The sequence below is a fragment of the Merops nubicus genome, unplaced genomic scaffold (assembly GCF_000691845.1).
Source record: "Merops nubicus isolate BGI_N331 unplaced genomic scaffold, ASM69184v1 scaffold26894, whole genome shotgun sequence".
Lineage (NCBI taxonomy): Eukaryota > Metazoa > Chordata > Aves > Coraciiformes > Meropidae > Merops > Merops nubicus.
The window spans coordinates 1-22,561 of NW_008606637.1; the positions used below are offsets into that span (position 1 = coordinate 1).

Below are 22,561 nucleotides of genomic sequence, written 5' to 3' on the forward strand. Positions count from 1 at the left end.
AAAAAAAAAATGCTAAGAAACTGAGACAGGCAGCCAAGGAAGCTTCTGTAAACAAGGAAGAAACCACAGCTTTTAGGACTCTTGCCTTCAGGGACAGGCACTTCCCCTGCAGCTCAGAACACTAACGAGGCTGAGTGACTTGCTTTGATGAAGCATTCAGGATGAGGTTTTGTTCTCAGTGTCAGCCCTGTTCTCTGTGACAGAAAAGTTAGGATGCTTTCCCAGAGTCCTACAGGCTTTCCTGGGACATTACCTGGGGCAAGTAGTACAGCATGGGACACTTCTCCTGCCAGCATCCCTGGCTTTCAATAAACTGGAATATGAGTCTTTGGACTAAACACGAGGAGGGTGGAGCTTTTTCCTCTGTAACACAAAAGAGAAACAGAACTCTTTTTTAAAAGCCATGTAGTCATGCATTAGCAAATCAACCACAAATTTACAGCTGTCTCCCCAAGACCAGATTGTCATGGCAGCTACTTTCAAGCTAATTGAAAAAAATCTTACCATCCAAGAATGACTCAAAGTTCAGGCTAACTATCTTTCGGGAAGGATCTTCACCGAAATCATCACCATCTGAGAAGGAAAGGGAAAAACCCCAAACAGTTGTTATTTTCACACTGAGTTCTGGAGTTACAGCTCTTCCTCTTCAGAAACAGCCATACATAGAATTGTTCAGGTTGGAAAAGACCTTCAAGAGCATCAAGTCCAGCCTAAGTCTACCAAGTCCACTGCTAAACCATGTCCCTCAGCACCACATCTCCACAGCTTGGAAACCCCTTCAGGGATGGTGATTTAACTACTTCCCTGGGCAGCCTGGGCCTTGGCAACCCTTTCAGTGAAGAAGTTCTTCCTAATATCCAACCTCAACCTCCCCTGGGGCAACTTGAGGCCGTTGCCTCTTGTCCTGTCCCTTGTTCCTTGGGAGCAGAGCCCGACCCCCCCCTGGCTCCAGGCTCCTGTCAGGAGCTGTGCAGAGCCAGAAGGTCTCCCCTGAGCCTCCTTTGCTCCAGGCTCAGCACCCCCAGGTAGCTTGGCTGCTCCTCAGACTTGGGCTCCAGACCCTTCCCCAGCTCTGTTGCCCTTCTATGGCAAGATTCCCATTGCCCATTCATTACCTGCTTCTCCAAATTCCCACAGAAAGCACTGCTGAACATATTCAAAGCCATCTCTCAGCTTACACCCTCCTGCTGTAGTGTGTTTTCGACTTCCTTTTACCAGATCTTTACAAATATGGAAACTTTAGGTTTCTATTTTGTAACTCTTTAACCTTTGAAATTCATAGAACTGAAAACCACCAGTTTTGTGACTTACCTATTGGGGGTCCAAACACAACTGTGAGCTCAACAGAATCATAAAGAAAATTAAAGGTTGCCTGCTGTTCACTCCACTCAGTCATCTCCCACTCAGTAAAGCTACAAAGAGGAGGAAAATTCACACCATCACTCTGTGTTCCAACCAACCAACACCATTATCTGAAGGACAGAGTATGAACTATTACCCCACAAAATACCAATGGAATTTTCTGTTCCCAGCAGCCTGTATGAATGCTTTGGGAACACAAGCATACTACTGTTCATTTTACACAAATGTTAAATTTGGAATTGGAGGAGAGTTGGACATGGCAAGGCTGAGTGAGGAGCAGATTGGAAACCAGTGTGTCACACAGGGAAGTTCCCTGAGGCTTCACTGCTTATCCCAGGCTGTGAGCAGATGGGCAGCCAAAGATTTCCCAAATCAAAGAACAAGGAAAACCAAACCCCAAACCATTTATATATGAATGTGAGGCCCCAGAACTAGCTGACAAAAATAAGCCCTGAAGGTCTTTTCCTTACTCGCATCTCTCCAGGAGTTCTTGGAAGCTTTTTTCTTCTTCCTCTAGCTGGTTCATCTGAGCAAGCATTTGCTTATTGTCAGCCTCCAGATCCAACAGTTCTCTGCATAGATAAACCAGCCACAGGAGATGGAGCACACTGGTTAAAAAAACACCAGCCTCTCAAATCTGAATGTGTACAGGTTATTTAAGGTCTTTAGACCCTCTGACCTTTTAAGTTCCTCTTCTTCGGTTTTGAGGTTTTCCAGTTCTAAAAGGAAGGGATAAAAGCCATGAGAAAAGAGCAGCAAGGAAAGCCCAAACGTACTGTGCAGTCATGCTTCAGAACACTAGAGATCTCAGCTTGGTGGCTGTTACTCCAACCAGGGTACAGACACACTCTAACAAAGGTTAGCAATTACTGAGCAGTTAAAGTGCTGAATATGACACCCAGAGCACACTCTTCACCTCACACTGTACCCAGCTCTCAACTCCACCTTTCTAGGGGAAACCAAATCCTTTTGGTACTCAAACATCTGTGCAATTAGCTGTATCCAATGCAGAAGAGAAAGCAGTAGTGTTTGCATCCATATCAGAGTTAATACATCAGGGTGGGGGTTGAGTATCACCCCCTCCAGGATCTGGAAAACAAACCCACAAGTGCCATTCAGCTGGTGCTGTTACCTTCCTCCAGGGTCTTCCCTTCTGCCATTTCCTCACTGCAGTCTGCTCCCCAGTCTTCCCAGTTAGAACCTATGGGAAAGAAGGATCAGGTTTCTGTAGAACTCTCAGATTCAATACTTAGATTCCATTTCATTTGTCTGTGCATTCTATGAATCTTAGTCTTTCAAAGCTAAGAGAAATACACACAAGCTGTAAAGGTATCCACCAAACCCCCCAGAGACTAACAGATAATAAGGAAAACTCCTTTTGTTGCATTGTTTCAAAGCTGCTGCTCTGCAGCCTGATTTCTACTTAAGGCATTGGAAGAAATTTCATTGGGAAGAAGTGGCAATCCCCAGAGCAGCACACACAGCAATGCCAGGGGCCACCTGCAGCTGCTGTGAACATGGCTGACAGTTTAACCCATCCAGCACGACACTGAAACCAGCAGAGCTCAGTCTGTCCCCCCTGCAGGATCACTGCCAGGCTGTGTGGCCATTCTGGACTGCCATGGCTGGCAGACTGTCAGTGTGTTCAGAGGTGCCACTGTCACTCTGATTGCCAGCACAGATACTCCTAAGTCTCCATATGATTTATAGTTCCCACCAGACAAGTTTGCAGACACAAACGAAGGCATTTAGGGCTAATGAAGACTTGTAAGGGAGGAACTGAAGAATTCCAAGCAACTACCAAACACAGAACTCAATGCCAGAGGCCACCTGCAGCTGCTGTGAACACGGCTGACAGAGTTTAACCCATCCAGCCACACCACTGAAACCAGCAGAGCTCAGTCTGGCCCTGCAGGATCACTGCCAGGCTGTGTGGCCATTCTGGACTGCCATGGCTGGCAGACTGTCAGTGTGTTCAGAGGTGCCACTGTCACTCTGATTGCCAGCACAGATACTCCTAAGTCTCCATATGATTTATAGTTCCCACCAGACAAGTTTGCAGACACAAACGAAGGCATTTAGGGCTAATGAAGACTTGTAAGGGAGGAACTGAAGAATTCCAAGCAACTACCAAACACAGAACTGACCATTTAAACCAGCAGCTGTGCAGAAAATAGAGAAATCAGCATATTGGTCACCAGTTAGAAAACACCAACCTGCTTCCAGGGTAACAAGACAGCTCTCTGCCTCCTTGATCAATTCATCCACCTTTTCTATTCTTGACTGCAGCTTTTCCTCTTGTTCCTAAGATGGGGAAATTGTACTCGAGTAAACAACAGTTTTTAAAAAGCTGAGTTGTCTTCTGGGACTACCATGTGGATCTTTGATCACCAAGCAGATAATTAAAGAAGCTGATACAATCTGTCATTAGAAGGAAGAGGGAGACTGACAAACACTAAGGCAGTAGCCATGCATGAGAAAGTGCTAGATAATTAATGTGTCTTCCTAATGACTTTTCTTTTGAAGGAACAAGGTAAGACATGGAAGTAAATAAATTCCTAGACAGATTTCCCATACCTATCCCCTCTGCATCTCCATGTTAGACATAACTACAGCATGAAGAGCTAATTTCTGGTGGCATTCCCTTCAATAATTGCATTTTTCACTCTTACTTTAATTGACAAAACCCTTAGGCACAAGGTTCCTCTAGTGTAAGTGCAAGAAAGTCACTGTCCCTGTGTGGTTTGCACTTGTAAGTAAAGGGGAATGTGCACTCACATGCAGCCATCAGGCTCCTGCCCTTGACAGTCAAAGATGAAAACACAGCAGAGGTTCCCTTTTAAAGCTAATCCTCTGCAGCCTCGTGGCACGTTACCTGTGCACTCTGCAGCAGTTTGCTGTACAATGCCTCTTTCTCATTGTGACCCAAGATTTTACTCTCCTTGGTGAAATAGGATTTCATTTTGTTCAGTTCTGCTCCGAAGTTCTTCAGCTGCAGCAAATGGAAAATACAGAAAAGAAAGTGAAGGGAAATGTGCAAAGACAGTTCAATGGACACTTCTGACTTTCTCCCCTCTCTGCTCCTCCCCATATCCTCTTCCTCTAGTAGCAGTATTGCATGACACCTAGAAATTAAACTTCAGAAGGGACAATCCCTGTTAATCCAAGCACAGTTGCCTACTCAAGTAACTGATTTTCTTCATGCAGATCCAACAAGATCTCTCCTCAAGCAGGGAGCCACACAAATGACTCAAGAGATGCTTTTACCCCAAACCAGTGTGCCTTCCTCACACACACCAGCTGTCTCTAGTCCCAGCTGAGACACCCATTTGGAACACTTGCTGGCTGAAACATCCACAGAAGTCAGGCAGGACCCAAACCATGAGAAGTAAACTTAAAATCTGTTTTACCAAAACACAGCTACAGATCCTGGAGTTCAGTGTCTGCTCTGACAGCTGTCAATCCAGAAGCTGCAGTGGAGTGCACAAAAAGCTTTTTTCTGCAGTGTTTGCCATCTGCCTGGTTCCATTAGGTGCTATCACTCTAACAAAAGTGTGTAGAGATTTGCTTAATAAGCCTTGAAATTTATTATTCTTAGCTAAGGGTTCTTTCTAGGAGCTTCCATTGTTCACAAGTATAACTCTTCCTGGATCCAGTTAATAGCCCAGCCTCAGGGACAGCCTATGTCAATCTAATTAGGAACTATGAAAAATACTGTGTTTTATCCATTCTGACTCTATTTTCATTGAATAGATCTTTATTCTTGGCATTAAAACATGGAAAACAATTTCTTGATCTACCTTCTCAGTTCTGGCTGGGATACTTTCATTATGCTTCTGGATTTTCAGTGCAGATGTCTTTGTCACACTTTTTTGTGCCTGTGATTAGCATTCTCCTTTCAATACCCTCTGGCCTCATCTTCTGTATGGCACGTGACACCATTGTTGCACTCCAAATGCTGTGTGCAGTTTTATTTTGGTGTAATGAGACATTTTCTGTTCATTCTTGCAACATTATATGTCCTTCTGAACCAAATGAGCATTAAATTCTGCTCTACCAATGAAGCAACTGAGTCTCTACAGTCACAGCAGCTCATTTTTTAACTTCCAAAAATCACACTGCTTGCTTAGGCCCCTCTAAAATTTCTCTCCTCTCATCTGAGCTCAGCTAACCTGAATTTTCAACTTCAGCTATCAAGTTTTGCTGTTTTTATAGCAACATGTTCCTTCCAGTATATTTTTGAGGGCATGTATCCTGGCATTCTTCTAACATATTGGGAGGTCTCATAGCAGTTTGCCCTTCAGAAAATGTTTTGCCCTGTGTCACCTACCTGCCTACTGCTATTCTGCTACCATGCTGGTTTTTATTTGAAAACAAATCAACCTCCTTTCTCCATGATGTAAGGAACACTCACTCTCCATGTAACATTACCTCTTCATCAGAGCAGGTCCTCATTACTTCCCACAGACTCCTGTTGACGTTCACCAGGAGCTGATCCTGGATGTTTACATACACTTTTAACCTGAAATGTTATGAAAAAGAAGTTGACACAAGTCCTGTCACAAAGGCACCGAGCACACAAAGCAGCACTTTGGTATTTATACAACTCATTTCCCTTTTCTAATTAAGGCATGGAAATGTAAATAGTTTCATTTGGTTGGGTCCTACATCTTGGAGAGATGCTCTGTAGCCTTGATTACATGGGTGCTGTGTCTGTTAAACTCTAGCACACAAGGTTCATTTCCTCTGGTCTTTTTGTGGAAGGCAGGTCTGAACTGGAGGTGCAGAGCTAGACAGCCAATGAAATAGGAAGTGGTGCTAATGAGGCTGGGAAAAAATTTACTATTGACTTTTTATTTTATCATAAAACTTGATTTTCCACATAAAAGGCAGAATGAATCAGACAAGTGTCATCTAGAGAAGTTAATAAATCACAAGAACCATATTTCAATCTAATAAACACTGGAAAATGGGAGCAAGTAACAGATCATAACCTGTTACTATTCTGCTTTTTATGCTTGATCATTTTTGATACAATTTTAAAAGTTTAACTACTGATGTGCAACTGAAACACTCAATTAGTAAAAGAAAGATTACTTGAGGGAAATCAGTTATCTCCATAACCACAAGTCCTCCCCCAGAGTTAACCCTATAGTGGCTAAAGCTGCAATGAACTGGCACCAGGGTAAAGCTGGTTAACCATCATTTCTTGGTTTTCCCATGTGTAATGTATTAACTGTCTTCAGACCACTCTGCCTGCCAGCAGAGCTGACAGAACAGAAGGAGGGATGCAGTGCATGACTGAGGACACACTCACTCCTCTATCTTCTGAGCCAGGGCCTGGCAATCCTCTTCATAGACACGCAGCTTGGGGCGCTGAACGTACTGGCTGTAGAGGAGATCCTCTGGGGTTGGTGAGGCACTGACTGCACACTGGGGAAGCACAGGGGAAAATGGTGAAGGAAAAAAAAGCATCTTTTTCAGAAACAGTAACTTCCAGTCAGCTCCTGTACAGAAAGCAGCAGAAGAACTGGAAGCTGAGCTTTAGCAGAACAGACCAGACCCAAGCCCTAACGGAGGCAGCCTGACACAGTTACACAGTAGCCATGCCTGGTTCACAGTCAACACTGCCCAGTTCCAGCATCTGAGGCACACCACAGAAATACTCTGAGGGTATATTCAGCAAATGATATAGTGAAGCACTTAAATAATTCAGAGAGAGCTGAATTTCAAGGGCTTCTGGAGGATGGGAGGGGTGTGGTCAGAGAGCAGTCACTAATGAATGGTATCAGAGATTCATAAGTCTGGGGAATATTCAGAGAGATCACTTTGCAAACAGTGTAAACTAAACTAGGATAGCACAGGATTTTAAATAAAAACAGAAGAGACTGAAAAGTCATAAAGGAATTAATTTAATCAATACAAATGGTGTTAATTTAGCTTGGTTTCTTTTTAATCAGTTTTCACTCTTTTGTCACAAGAGTCTGTAAGAACTTTAAAGTGCAAAGGCTTTTCACTTGCTCTTGCTAAGTAAGAAGATAAAGAGAAAAGGTTGGACTGAGCTTCTAATTCTTACCTTCTAATTTAGCATCCTTAAATCAATCTAAAAAAGCAAGAACTGGCATTTTTATCCAAGAACAGACAATCCTGAATATATGGTATTTTGCAAAGAGATTGAAATCTATTTTTTAGTACTGGGAAAAAAAAAATAGCATCAGACTCCTCAGAGGTGAGCAAGCAAAGAGACAAGAGGAAGCCCACGGTGCCTAACACACTTGTTGAGGTGGAACTGACTCCTGGCTTAACACATTTAAAGGCCTGTAGTACAGACTGGTTAGCTGATAAAGATTTAAAACCAAAGAAATACAAAGGACTCTGAAGACCCATTCTGTTCCACCTGTGACAGGCCAGGTACTCACACTGCCTGGGACGTGGCTGTGCCGAGGCTTCTGAATTGGGATGTGGACTTGGAGAAGTGTAAAAAACTCCCCAACTGTGATAACACCATTCTGAAATTTCTGTAAAGATTAGAAAAAAATACATAAGTACATTTTTCAAGCAAGAACACTTACTCCTATAGCACCATGAGTATTTTTCCTGTTAGGAGAAGCATTCTGCAGCTATTTCCATACCTCCTGTAAGTTATCCTCACAAATGCTGTCTGTGAGAAGCTGGGACTCCATCTGACTGCTTCGCTGAACTGGCAAAAACAAGAGAGGAGAAAAAAAGGTTAATTATATTCTTATGGAAATATGAACCTAGGCTCATTAGCTCTAGAGAAAAAAGAACCCAATTGTCATGCAGATTCTGACCATTGTGTTTCCAGTGCTGAATGAAGGAACTGAGGAAACAACTACCTGGGACAAACAGGGAGGGCAAGATGAAGAATCTAATGTAAAATGAAACCTGGGTCAGAGCAGTAATGAAGTGAGAGTTCACTTTTCCACGGGAGGAAAGGCATCTGTAACACACTGAAAAGTAATGACACTGACAAAGAGACTCCAGGCAGTTCACAGAGGGGATCAAACACAGAGGGAGGCCCAGGAGCAGCTGAGCTGCCAGCAGCTGTCCCAGGGAGCCCATGGTGCTCGAGCTCTGAACCAGCAAGGGCCAGTTTCCACCCAGAGAGCCCAGCTGCTGCTGGACAAGCCACATGCTTCCTGGTTGCAGGAGGCCAAAATTGGAACTGGTTTTGTAAATAGAAGCAAGACATCACTTATCAGAGTACTGGCAGATTTCTGCCTCAGTGTCAGGTATCAGCTAATTAGCAAGGGCTAATTAAGCCTGGGGGCAGAATCTGCTCCCTGCAATGTACTCCGAGGAGTCTTGTTGCAGAGGTGCAGTGCTAAGACATGCACTCATCCTGCATGGAACCAGCCTCAAATCCTCCTGGGCCAGCAGAGTTTGAGATGGGGCTTTACTCTGTGCTACAGACACTCAACAGCCCCATCAGCCCCTTGCCCTTGGAAACAGAGCTGTACTTGAGTTCTGTTCCTTTCTCTTCCCCCCTCAGTCTTCCTCAGACTCCCAACCAGAGTGGAAAAGCATGCTGGCTAGGTGGGACCTGGGGACACAGGCCTTTCCCAAATGACAGATGGTGTGGATGGGGTTCCTCCCTGATCAGTGTAAAGAGCAGAAGGCTTGAGGCCACGACCATGCCAGATGCCTTACTTGTTATCTCTGTGTCAGCCTTAACAGAATCCAGAGAGCTGCTGGTGCTGGCGTGAGTGCAGTCAGGGCTCTTAGCCAGCTGGTTTGGAGGTTCTCCACCTTCAGGAGCTTCTACCTGGCTTTGGGACACAGCCCCAAGAGTAACCTAGTATTAGCAAGGAAAAAAAAAGTTATATGAAACAATGTAAGTTAATCAGTAGCTTGCTATAGCTGTTTGTTGACATTCAGAATTGTTTCACTTTTAGTAGGGGCACGTGTTACATCTCTTCAGCATGTGGCTGGTAAAGCCACTCCCTGTGATGCCATATGGGAAATGAAGCTGCAAAACCCTTTGTCCATTTCCCAATCAGAGCAGGAGCCACCACAACAACACATTATTCCAGCTTCTGGAACAAGAGAGTTTCTAATGATGACTACAAACTTATTTTTGAGGTCAGATGAATGTCCCACATTTGCAGATATTGTCTTGCTTTGACTGCAATTTGTGTTGTCTATGAAAAAAATCAAATTTAAACTAAACATCATTGTTTGGGTTTTCACTAACTGCTTTAGGCCTTAGTCTGTTATTGTACCTAAGCAACAACAAGCAAGTAGTTCAGAGGACTAAGAGGATTCAGCTGAGAAAGGATTAAAAGGATACCATGGAGAGGATGATTTAAAATCAGCATACCCCTCATTCTGTCTGTTGGGCACAGTTCAGGAAAGCTGCACACATTAACCTGATCCTTCTGTTTTGGCAAAACAATGAAAGATGCAGAGGAGGATGCAGCAGAACAGCAGCAAAATGGTGGTTAAGAGAAACAAGAAAACCTACCAACAGCTCTGCTTACACCCCAAGGGTAAACTGAAGTCCTGTTAGTCTCACTGTACCCTTCCACTGAGCAGTCACACTCACCTGCAAGTTTTGGGAGGCCTCACCATCCAACTTTTCATCCCTCTTCACCTTCTTTGGACTTTGAAGGTCTTCCTCATCTCGTTCCAAAGCTCTTTTTGTGTTGCAGGTTTGTGTCTCCTCAAACTGGTTTTCATTGCAGGAGGTTTGTTTTTTGCTTATCTCACTGGCAGCATTTTCCATGAGCTCAGAGCTTACAGATTCATTTGAATCCATTTCTTCCAGGCAGACAGGAAGAAATTCCTCTGCTATAAACTGAGAAGGGCTGAAGTTCTGCCTACTAGGCTTGTTGGTACCTGGGGCTTCATCTGTGTTTACACTTACTTCTGAAACCAGTGCTTCTCCTTTCTCTGAAGATTTGGCATTTATGTCCTGTGCACTAGAGACAGAAGGATTTCTTCTGTTGGGTAGTTTAGGCTGGAAGATCCCTAGAGGGACCTTCACTCCCTGATATTTATCCTTGGGTGCCATGCCTACGTCTGCATCCATGAGAGCAGCTCCAGATTCAGGACGTGTGTTCTGCTCATTGGTGCAAAATAAATGACCTGGTTCATTCACAGTGGTTTTTTCTAACCACAGGGTATCCCCTGGCTGAACTGATGATTTGGGCAACTGGTCAGGAATGGAGAAACCTGCAGATCTTCTTCTAATATTTTTCAGTTTTGAACAAACATTTAAAATACTTGATAATTCAGGTGCAAGAGTGGGACCTATTTGATCTCTTGGACTGTCACTGTGTTGCTCAGTTTGCTCAGAGTTTATCTGAGTGTCTTTTGGAGGTGTCTCCCCTTCAGCTGATGGTCCCTCAGCTTCCTTTGATTCCCTGTTAGAAGCTGGGACAAGGCTTGCTCCAGCCAAGCCTGAATCTGTAGCCAAACCTTCACGTTGAGATGAATCACCTCTCAGCACTGGGTTTCTCTGAGCAGTACACACATCTGGGGAACCTCTCAAGGACTCTGGTTGCTGGATGGGAAGTGAAACAGGTGACTCCAAATCACCACTGTCCTCACTGTGATCCATAGGCCCATTACCTGGAAGCTTGAAAGAGACTCTCTTGGATTTCAGGTTTTCTGGTGGTATGAGATCCTGCTCACTGCTTACAGGGGCAGAATGATCCCTGGGAGGGTCAAGGCCCTGGGGTGTCTGCACAGCCACAGTCTCTTCTGGAAGGGACACAGAGTAAATGGAATCTGGTGCTGTGCCACTGGGGGCTTTGAAAGCTCCTTTCTCACCAGGCAATGCTGAGGCTGATGAGGCAGAAGAGGGAATGCTGGGCTTGTCCTTGGAGTTTGTGTGACATTCATCATTCAGGTCTTCTGTATGCAAGGAATTTGCTTCATCTCTGCAAGAAGACAACGCACTGCACAAGTCTGGTCGCTGAGTGCTTACAGGTGACACTTCTTGGTCCTGAAACCCATTAACATTGTTATTAACAGCAACAGTGTGGGATGCAGTTATTTCCATGTCGTCTTGGTGGTGGGTAAACACGATGGTTTTATCAGCAGGAGCTGCAGAAATGGCTGGAATGGACTCTCTGTCCTGTACACCAGCTTGCCCCCTCAGTACAGCTGTATGAGTCTTGGTGATCTCCATATCCTCAGCTGAAGGAAAGATGATGGTTCTGCTACCTGAGCCAGCCTCCTGTCCAGCCTGCTTCACCAGCTGGGACCCGTCCTCCCCGAAGGCTCCTCCAGTACTTTCCTCTGCAGAGTGAGCCTGGGTCATTCCCATGTGGGCCTGGTGACTCCTGAACAGCAGCGTGGAGACTGGAGGCAGGGGCTGCACGGGGCCTGCCAGGGCACCCCCCTCCCAGGCTGCCTTGGGGGTTTTGGGGATCTCCAGGTCAGCCACAGCACGCTGAGCGGCGTCGCTGCTCGAAGGTGCCCGGTGCCCACCCCCCTGCCCCGAGGCTGCTCTCACACCCTGCACCACTGCCAGGGTGCCTCTCCCAGCAGTGCCAGCCTGGCTGACCTCCGAGGCTCTAACAGGGGGGGCTGAGGAGCCAGCAGGAAGCCCTCCCCCTCCCCCCTTTTGTGAGGGCATTTCCTGCCCTATGGCAGCCGTGTGGCTCTGGGTGATCTCCATGTCGTTGTTCTCATTGCTCAGTGAAAACACAACAGTCTTCTCTCCTGCTGCTCCCTTCAAGCTTCTCCTCCCAGTCCTTTTATCCACGTGAAGCATCCCTTGAGCCACAGCCCTTTCCAGACATTTATCAACTGCAGTGGTATCGAGTCTGCTGATTTCCATGTCATCACTGTAGGTAAAAACACAAGTTTTATCTCCAGATGTTAAGGCTGCGTCATCATTTGGATTTTTATGCTGCAGAACTATTTTGTCTGCTGAAACTGTGTGACTCCTGGTGATGTCCATATCAGCATCTTCAGAAAATATGGTCGTTTTCTCACCTGCAAAAGGCAAATGTTTTGGACCACTCACAGCTGACATTTTCTTGCCAGATCCCAAGGAGTACAGGTCACACACAGGCTGCTCCTGCCTATTCACTGTCACCACAGCACCTTTTTTTAAGGACATTATTTTATTTTCATCTTGAGCAAGGTCTCCAGGTACTGCTGCTCTCTCTGGAAGAACACTGGTGTTGTAATCAGGAACCATCACTGCTGAGTTTCCAGTCAAGTCCATATTTTCACCAGAGGGAAACACAACTGACTTTCCCAAAACTGAAGGCAATTGGGAATATTCCTGATGTGGGTCAGGTGGATTGGCTAGTGATGGCTCTCCAGCACCCTGCCAGGAAGGGACATCAACTGAGAGGGGGTTTCTTACATCCTCTCCTCTTCTACCAACTGAAAAATCTCTCTCAGAATCTGCTCGAGTTGGCAACACTTTGTTTCCTACCTTCAGAGTGTGGGTCTTCTCCTGCCTGTCTGTGTTATGGCAAGCTACATTTATTCCTAGCATTGCTCCAAGCTGTGCCTTTCCTCTCACTCCAGAGGGAGCGGGCTCATTACTGGAGATCCATAAACCTCCAGGAGCCAGAGGAGTAGCAGTTTGCTTCTTTGTGTTCCCTTTGGCATCCCCACATCCTGTGGCTGCACTCTGGCTGGTGACATCCCCACTGGAGCACTGGGGGGGCTGGGTTTGCAGCTGCTGGGCTATCACACCAGCTGGATTAGCAGCAGCAAGGGCAGCAGGACGAGTTTCAGTTCTGCCCACGTTCTGCCCCTCTGAAAACAAGCCCCTGCTGTCCCTGGTGCAGGAAACTGAAGCACTTAGATGGGTTTTTTCCAAAGGTTGTGATTTAACAACTTGTTGACTCTGCAAGGCCACGAATGCAGAGGCACTGGAGCCAATGTTCTCGGGGGCTTCTCTCCTTTGCTCCTGTAACAAACACACACTCTTTGCACAGGAACTTGGACCATTTCCCTGAAAGGTGTTTTTTCCAAGCTTCTGATCAACCATTATCACGTCAAAATCTTTAGTGTTTGTTTCCATAGTCTGGCTTCTTTTAATATTCCCACCAGTACCAATTGCCTCACGGTTTTCCTTGTCCATATCTAAAGAATCTGCACCTTCACTGACATTTCTGTTCTGGTTCCTTCTTGGAATTGTTTTACAATGCATTTGTTTTCCTTCTGCAGTTACCCCATTGCTGTGGCCGTCAATGACAACAGCATGGCATTTTGTTATTTCCATTTCTTCCTGCTCATTTAAATCAGCAGATGTAGCTCTGTTATTGAGAAAATGAGGTTTGCAGGTGACAGAGGTGAACACTCCAGCAGCAGATTCATTTTCAACATTCTTTCCATCGCCCTTGTCCAGGCAGGTTTTAGTCAAGTCCATGTCTTCTCCTGAGAATATCATTGTCTTCTCACCAGAGAGAGAAACAAGCTGGGAGCTTGCCAGCCTGGGCTGAAGTCTGCTCTTAGAAACACCAGTCGACACTGAACTTGTGCATGAATCAAACCCAACACCCCCTGAAGCAGCCCCGTGACCTTGGGTCACCTTCTGGATTGGTCCATCTGAGCCTGAAGACAGCCCAAGTGCATGAGGTGCATGTGCCAGGGGAGCTCGACCCTCTGAGGACACCAGACTCTTTGCAATGTCCCTGTCACTGTGTGCTGGCTGCCTGCCTGCTGCTGGCAAGGAGTTTGTATTAATTGGCTTTTCACACGTTTTATGAGGTGAGCTGTTCATGTCTTTGGTCCTGTCCTGATAGATTACATCTGTATAATTGCCAGTCATTTCCATGTCATCACATTTAGAAAAAAACACAGTTTTATCACCTCGGAAGACAGTCTCAGAAGAAATGGATCCTGGGATGGCAGATACTGTTCTGGCCTCTTGTTTGGCAGTTTGCAGCACTGCAAGATCTTGTCTGTCTTCAATATTTACTGGTTTTCTGCCTGTACAGGGTTGAGGGTCATGCTGGACGATTAAGTGCTGATTAGAGGCTGTTTTTAAAACAGGATTATCTAACTCTGTGGATGGGAAATCCTTTCTGAAGTTTAGGCTTTGATTCCCAACACCGGGGAGGGGAAGAGACACTTTAGCAGTGTGGCTGGTGGTCATGTCCATGCCCTGGTGGGTGAAGGCCTGGGTGACATCTGCAGCCGGGCAGCGCTGCGCCGGAGCCCCGCTCGTACCCGACACCACGGCTCCAGCAGCAGCTGCCTGGCACGTTGTCATCTCCATCCCATCGTCCTGCCCTCCAAAGACTTTTGTCACATTGCAGGTGTCCCACGCTTCACTGGAATACACAAATTCTGGGGATGATCGTGCCCAGTGTTCTGAGACCTGTGAGGGGACACACACACTCTCCTCGGGTCCCTCGGCAGGCTTGTGTGCCGCTTCCTCCGACTTCAAGCTCTTCAAAAATTCATTGAAATCTATTTTTGTTACAGTAGTGATATCTTCCATCTGTTCAATGGATGGGCACAAATAGTTTGTTGGGTCAGAGAAAAGCTGGCACTCTTTGCTCATCTCTGCCTTTCCACTGTTAGGGTTTAACCCAGCCAGGAAGGAGGTGATGTCTATCTTCTCAATGCCATCAGCTGCACTGGCCTCCAGGTCCCGAGTGATCACCGCCGTGTGACTGGCTGTCATATCCATCTCATTTTGCTCTGAAAAGATGAGGGTGGTGTCATGCCTGTTTGCCCTTTGGATGGCATTCTCTGCATCATACTCCTGAAAAAAAGAGAGGAAGGAATTAGTTACTGACACTAAAAACAAATGATACAACAGTTTTAAGATGAATGCAGTCCTAAGGTTATAGCTATTTTTTTGGGGGGAAACAAAACAACCCTCAAACAAACCCCCAACTATGTGAGTCCTCCTCAATAAGCAATAGTGCATTCATGGCAAAGATGACTCAAATATTACAGCTATGTAATATTTGAGTAATATTACATATCACATTTAAATAGCTTTTTTTTTGAAAGACTGTGTCTCAGTTTTACTGCTGAGCAGAGACTGCATATCTTGGTAAGCTGGAACAGGTATCAGACCTCACAGATCAGTAGTTCCTCTCTTCAGTATGGTTCTCACCTTTGCCTCCCCCCTCTGTCTAACTGCAGGTGAAAGACTCTCCCAGCTTATCCTGCTCATGCCTCAGAGCAGCAACACCAGGCTGGAAACTTTAAAAGACTTTTCTGCCATTTACAATGGAAATTTTAGTCTCTTTAATAAAAAGGATTTAGTTTTGAAACTGTAGGAAAAAGTTGGCCAGTAACAAGATCTAACACTATGTTTTATAAAATATAATGAATATTAAGAACAGCTTCACGTTTACTTCAAATGACAAATGCTATTTTATAAATTATTTGGTTTTTAACATATATTAACAAGAGCTAACATAAGTTTTTAAGCCCTATCTTTAAACTCAACACAGAAGCCAGCAGCACTGCAGTCAGGGAGACTGGTTTAACACCACAGTGCCGTAACATCATCCCCCAAGTGTCACACAGCCCAGGATTTCTGAGCAATTTGCCTGTGAAGGTCTTAGCTGAGGATTGTGTGTGTTCTTACATGATTCATCTGAAGAAATTTGGTTACCTTCTGCAATTTGTCTAAAGCTTTTTCACAGTGCCATAACATCATCCCCTAAGTGTTACACAGCCCAGGATTTCTGAGCAATTCTGCCTGTGAAGGTCTTAGCTGAGGATTTTGTGTGTTCTTACATGATTCATCTGAAGAAATTTGGTTACCTTCTGCAATTTGTCTAAAGCTTTTTAACAGGAGGAACAGCGAGTACATTTGTGCTTACCTGTTCTACCTATAGAAGGAAAACATACACCAGCAGAGAGTAACACCTAAAAAACCCCACATAACCAGATCTACCTGAAACATAAGCTCCATTTCATATTCTTAGACAAGAATGGCAAAGAATGGAGGAACTAGATCAGCTACAGGAAAATTATCAAGGAATTTTAGAAGCCAGAGGTATCAATACTTCAGTAGAGTGCCTATCACGTGAGGAAAACACTTCAAAGTACACAAGTTTAGCTTTCAGGGAATTTTACATGACTGCAAGGATTTCTTTTTTAGTCACCCAAGTTACATTTTCATCTTTACTACACAAATTATTGGGATATAATTTGGACACTGATATTTTCAGAACAAAACCAAAAAAAAAAAGCCTCTGTATACCTCAGTCTGCTGCACTGATGCCTGGATAGGGGCATGAAGCAACGTGTTCATCCCTGTTGAAAGAAAATACTCTTTTTTAAAATAGTACAAAAAATTTCTTAAAAAAGATTTTCTTTAAAAAAAATACAAAAATTCTTTTCACTATTTTCTTATTATTTTCTCCACTGAGCTGAAATCTACACACTCATCTTAAAAATCCTGCTGAGTAAGTCAGTACAATTGAAACCAAATATCTCCTGGAAAATACCTTCAGTCCTGGCTTCAGCAGGTGGCAGAGCTGCCCCTGCTGCCACAGCACCACACTCCTGAACAGCCCCCCTGGGGCACAGCCCAGCCTGCAGCAGTCACCTGGGCCAGGGAGACTGGTATTGTTAAGACTGGATGGGACCTCCAAGGTCATCAAGTCCAAGTGTCAACCCAACACTCCCATGACCACTCAACCATGTCCCCAAGTGCCACGTCTACATGATTTTTGAGCCCCTCCAGGGAGCTGCTGGTGGCTCCAGCACCTCCCTGGGCAGCCCAGGGCAATCCCTCAGCAGGCAGTAAGCCTCACCACTCTGCCAGGAGAGACATTCAACACCCCAGGTCCCTCAGCAGCTTCTCACAAGCCATGCTCCCCAGCCCCCTCACCAGCTTTCCTGCCCTTCTCTGGACCCACTCCAGCCCCTCAAGATCAGTCTTATCCTGTGGTGCCCAAATGATACAAACAGAATTGATAGTTTTGAATAAAGACAAACTTTTGTTTGGTTGGTTTTTGTCTCATTTGTTATGAAATCTACTTCCAAACTCACCAGTGATCTCGCAGGGAGCAGCTTCAGGTTCTTCATTTCTACAAGAGGTGGGTCAGGTAAACAGTTTGTTAAGAGATTTCAAAGAGAAGCTTCAGCAATATACTGAAAAGCCAGAGTTCTGCAGAGCTCATGTGGGTCTGGGCAGCAGATACCAGACACTATTTGTATGCCTTCAATATATTCTACTTTGAATTGCAATTTTGTTTTCCCATGAGAGTCTCTCAGCTGGGCATGCCACAAGCCACTGTTCCACACACAAGCTGAACAGTTCAACATACAATTTCAATTCCTCAGTGAGAAGTAAAAAAAGAGAAAACATTCTTTATATTTAACTGAGACCTTCCACTTCTAGTTATTCCTTTCTCTTTGGGAAACTGAAGCTGTGTTTCTAAAGCCTGAAATAATTTCCCTGTAAAAAAAAAAAGAGCCAGACACAATGCCCAACTTCTGAAGTTTTCTAATTTTTAATGCCTTCTCCTCTCCACCAGTTTATTGATTACTCTTTCAGGACCAAGAAACCTTAGCTGAAGTACCAATTTGAGGTTTTATAGTTACCTACATGCATATAACACGTTACTATACTGGGCTGCCTTTAAAATCTTAAGTTAACTACAGATGCACATAAGCTGTTCCCTTGCTATATATTCTAAATGTAAAAAAATTCCCCTTCATACATAGAAAGTGTCTGATTCTGTTAATTTACTTAGCAGGTCATGTTAATTTTAGAAATCACATCATTGTGTTCTAGACTAAAACTTTGAGGCCAGACTAAGACATTATCTACCTCTGAGGGAAGAAGTTATGGTAATAAATACCAAAGACTGTGTCTATCAGACATGGAAGCTGGTTGGGCTTTCCTGGAAAACATTCCCAAGCAATCAGCTTTGGAAGGAAGCAGTTTCAAGCCATAACTGTACAATATTTCAGAAGCTTCTGGTTTTTGTGAGTGACCAACACAGTTATGTGCCTTTTTAGAGATCTCTCTTCTTTAACCAATGAAAAGCACTGAGCAATTATCTGTTGAAGCAAACAGGCGTGCTGGATCTCTCTGAGGAGCAATATTTTGATGGTGGCTTGTCATTTGAAGAAATGTATTTGCAGGACAGAGCTCTACAGGGGCAGGAATTGTTTCAGACTTACTGACTATAGAAGACATCATTCCTCGTGTCTGCTGCATACTCTGAAACAGGAAGGAAATCAGATTAATGTGAGGAGCAGGGTCAAACCTCAGAGACCAGAGTAAACTGCACAGAAAGGAATGTTCTGAAGTTCACTCTTTTTGATTGTGGCTTCTAATTGTGGCAAAACCTCAGAGAAGCCAACTCCTTGAAAACACCTCAGCTTCCCAGCTTCTTCCCAGGACATCTTTGACAGAGCAAATGTCACATTCTGCTCAGCCCTCTTTTGATCTAACTCCCCAAGCAGGTTTGGTTCTAGGTGCATTTTGCCTATGGAAATAATTCCTTTTCTGAGCTACAGGGTCCACAGTGCCAGTAACTGATGGGTTCTCAGCCAGTCCATAATAGACTGCTTGCCCTGACTTCTGAAATCCAGGCTAAAAACTTGTTGCCAAGTCTGCAGATCCCATCAGGAGAAGAGAAAGGATTTTTACCTGTGCTTTCTGCTGTGTTATTCTTAACATCTCGCTGGAAGACTCTGCAGCTAAGAAAAAAATAAAACAAACCATCTCAGTTGTTAAAAAATACAAGACCATCTGTTTTGAAGCAAAGAAAATTAAAATAAATTTTAAAATCAGCCCTGATTTCAATCCTTTCCACATGGTATGTTCTGAAATGAGATACTAAAAGCCAGAAGCTTACTGAACCCAACTATACTTTCCAGCAGGAAGATCCCATTATCATACTTGGATGGAAATGACTAAAAAGAAAAAAAAAGTAATGGGAAACAGAAATTCCTAGTTATATTAAATCCACCAAAGCAGCTTTGTTTGTTTGTTTTTTTTTTTTTCTAGCTAGGAGGAGAAAATGATTCATGGCTCTCTTAGGGCTCAAAATGACCTGAGTATAACAAGTTACCAGCTTGCCTACACTGCATGCTCCCCAGCACATGCAAACAGCAACCTCAGGGGGTACCAGATTATTACCTGCAGCCCAGGTTTTATGCTTAAGTAAAGGAAATGGATTTGTGTCCTTCAGACCCAGCTTACTTTATGGTGTTGGCAAAGCTGACACGGCGAGAGTTCTTCCTGCGTTTTTCTATGTTGATATCCTGGCAATAGAGAACACACCTTGAGAGACAGAGAGCTGCCCTCACCCCGTCAGCCACGGCAGCACCCCCTCAGAAGAACACTCCATGAGCCCAAGGAGTGCAACAGATATTTACCCACATCCTTTACACTATTTCCCCAGCTCCTCCTGACACAGACACCCAGCTCCTGAGAAGCAGGATCAACACCTCTTTGTGGGAGCTGCCCAGCTTCAAACACCAGAAGCAGAATTCCAGTTATCAGGATTTTTGTCTGGTGTACCAGGAAAAATAGATGTAGCTGCTTTGCAAGAGAGTTGAAGGATTTTTTTTCTTTAGAATAACTTTTGGTTTTTTACAAGAACAATTTTTTTCCACTACAAGTACAAGAACTTGAAGAAAAAAACAGTAATAATGGTTTGTCTTTCTGGGAGACAGGGAAGGGCTCATGAGAGGATCCAAGTCAGCATTTCCCTGTTGGAACGTTCAGACAGTGTCACAAGCATGTGCTCACACACAGGCAATGTTCTGAGGTGTGTAATGATGCAGCATGACTGACAGGGAAGGTGAATTCATCACACCACTGCTGGGCAGTTCTCTGCAACAAGCTCCCCTGACTAGCTCAGCCTCAGGACAGCGCAACACTCGTTAAAACACAATGTGTTAATTAACATACCAGGCACCACCCCTTAGATGCACATGACTATCAAATCCTAAAAAATACCCAATTTTTATTAAAAAAAAACACTTCAGCAACACAAGGAGTTAGGAATGATGTCACACTACTGTCTGTGACAGTCTCATTGGCTCGTTAGCAGCACTGTCCATCACTGTTAACGAGTGTTACAGCTTAAATGAAGAGTCAGCTGCTCCTCATCCTCAGCCCAGGTTTGGAATAGATGTGCTGAAATATTCCAGGCTCACACTGCATAGCCTAAAAAAATTATTAGAGGCTTTTTCACTGAAAGCTTTCTATGCTAAAAATGAGCTTTCTAGTTCTGTAGCAGCAACAGACAAATGAGGTCAATGCATGATGCACCCACAGAACCCACCCTAGGCAGAAATGGCACCACACCAGAAATCCAAACCAACCAGGCCTATAGTTACAGTTTCTAGGAATGCACAAACTAAGACACCACAAATATTAAGTGTATTCTGTATGTATTTCTGGAAGAAAATGTTTTGGGTTTTTTTTTTGCTTTTATTTTAAGCAAATTGGCAAACTGGGTTTTTTTCAGAGCTAACCCCACCTTCCTGACTATACCAGTTTGTATACTGGTGGATCAGACTTCAAGCCCAATGGACTACAGCAGGAGCAAGTCATCCTGTTGATCTCTGTTTATTCCTTTTTTCTTGACAGAAGAAGTATCCTGATGTAAAACTAAAATATCCTCATGTATAGGAAAATCTCAATAGATTTCTTATAACATTTAGTACTCTAAACATCATCCTCCTAAGCAATTATTATAAGAGTTTTTACACCTCCATTGTTCTAGTGACACAGTTTAACCAAGAATGAGGATGAGGAGCTGAAGACGTTCAGACCACCAGCAGGACTTGTGGGAAGGTAACAGATTGGCCAGGAGGTGTGTAAACGTGCTCAAGTGACTTGCAGCCCGCTGTAGAACAACAAGTATCACACTGATTGTGGCTGGGCTTTGTGTGCTTGACAAGAAGAACCTTTGCTTAGGTAACACTGGGCTGTGAAGGGCTTCGAGGCACCTTGCTGAAGGTGCTGAGATCCCTGCCTGGCTGTGGGGCAGGTCCCAGTGCAGTGCAGGACGACACCTGCAGGGAAAGCAGCAGGTCCAGGGGCTTTTGCTGCCTCTGGCAGGGCCCAGCTCCAGTGCCTGGGCACTGCTGCAGAGATTCCCCCCCTTCTCGAGGCAATGACAACAGATCTACTCTTTGGATTGCACCCATGGTTTTGTGGTTGTTCCTGCACCCTGTCTTCACACTCCCTCAGAGCTCACACTGACTTCACAGACCTACCTGTGTCAACTCATTCCCACTGCACAAGTCATCAAGAGGATTTCGGGGAGCCTTTAAAATCTAGAAGAGAATGGCACAGTTGAGAAGAGCAGCTCCAACTGCAAGAACCTATTTGGCTGGAGAGAGATTGAAAGAGCCACCAGTGCTGCAGCAATCTAACAGGCTCTTTCTTTGCTTTTGGAAAGCTTCTCTTCACTGTGATGAGAAAGCTAGTTCCTCTTCACAGCTTCCCCTTCTTTCCCTCCCTCCCTTAGGTGGTTTTCCTCTGAGAAGGGCTGAGGTTACTCACCGAGGAGAGTCGCCTCCCCCTGAGGTGCTCCGTGTTGTCACTGGAGGGAGAAGGGAAACAGCACTTAGGGCATAAACTGGAACCCAGATGTACTTCTGAACACTATCACCACCTTTATGTACTTCTGAACACTATCACCACCTTTTTAAGGTTCATAAATTGACTGCTCCATTAGTTTTAGAAGCCTGTGTCACTGTTATCCCACAGTGTGAAATTAAATAAACAAGTTTGCTTGGAATAGATCATTCCAGAACAAGTTCCCAAAAACTGGCTTAGAAAATTCAGCAGACTGCCCTCCAAAGCCCACAGTCATTGAGCTCTAGGCAATTCACTGCTATGAAATTTCCTCAGGGGTTTCCTACACACAATCAGAGAAACTCCCTGTTCTTCTTGGCAGTCAAAACCACACTTAATTCAAGAGATGCTGTATGGATTACAAAGTTTTTCCTCTAAATGACAATATTCACACCACAATAAAACTCTTAAAAGGTTTCAACTTACTTTTCCATGTTAGGGTCTGCATAAATCTTCTCCATTTCTGAAGGATGTGCTTTTGCTGTAAAATACAGTGCTGAAATCCCAAAATATTAATGAACCTCAGTAAGAAAACTGCCTATGACCATAGCTAGATACTAGTCTTAGATGCTCTACTTTTTGTCTCCATCTTTCTCTAGTCACAGGAAAGGACTGAAGTGTAAGAGGCCTCCCAAGTCCACATCTTCCTGTTGCATATCATAAGACAGCTGGGCA

The 22,561-nt window shown here is 44.5% G+C and overlaps 1 protein-coding gene across 1 annotated transcript; it reads right to left on the reverse strand.

Annotated features, from left to right (window-relative positions):
* Positions 1-233: 233 nt before the first annotated feature.
* Positions 234-22,347, reverse strand: CASC5 (cancer susceptibility candidate 5; the record flags this gene model as incomplete). The annotated part of the gene is made up of 23 exons (XM_008939722.1): positions 22,313-22,347; positions 21,812-21,851; positions 21,523-21,582; positions 19,493-19,554; positions 18,938-18,987; positions 18,466-18,505; positions 17,326-17,363; positions 16,532-16,584; positions 16,149-16,157; positions 9,929-15,070; positions 9,034-9,178; positions 7,995-8,062; positions 7,782-7,880; positions 6,680-6,795; positions 5,794-5,884; positions 4,238-4,354; positions 3,579-3,666; positions 2,495-2,563; positions 2,042-2,081; positions 1,833-1,934; positions 1,312-1,412; positions 505-573; positions 234-363 (listed from the first exon to the last, which is right to left on the reverse strand). Coding segments are annotated over exons 1-23 (6,764 nt in total), but the record flags the coding sequence as incomplete, so codon positions are not given.
* Between the last annotated feature and the right edge of the window lie 214 nt (positions 22,348-22,561).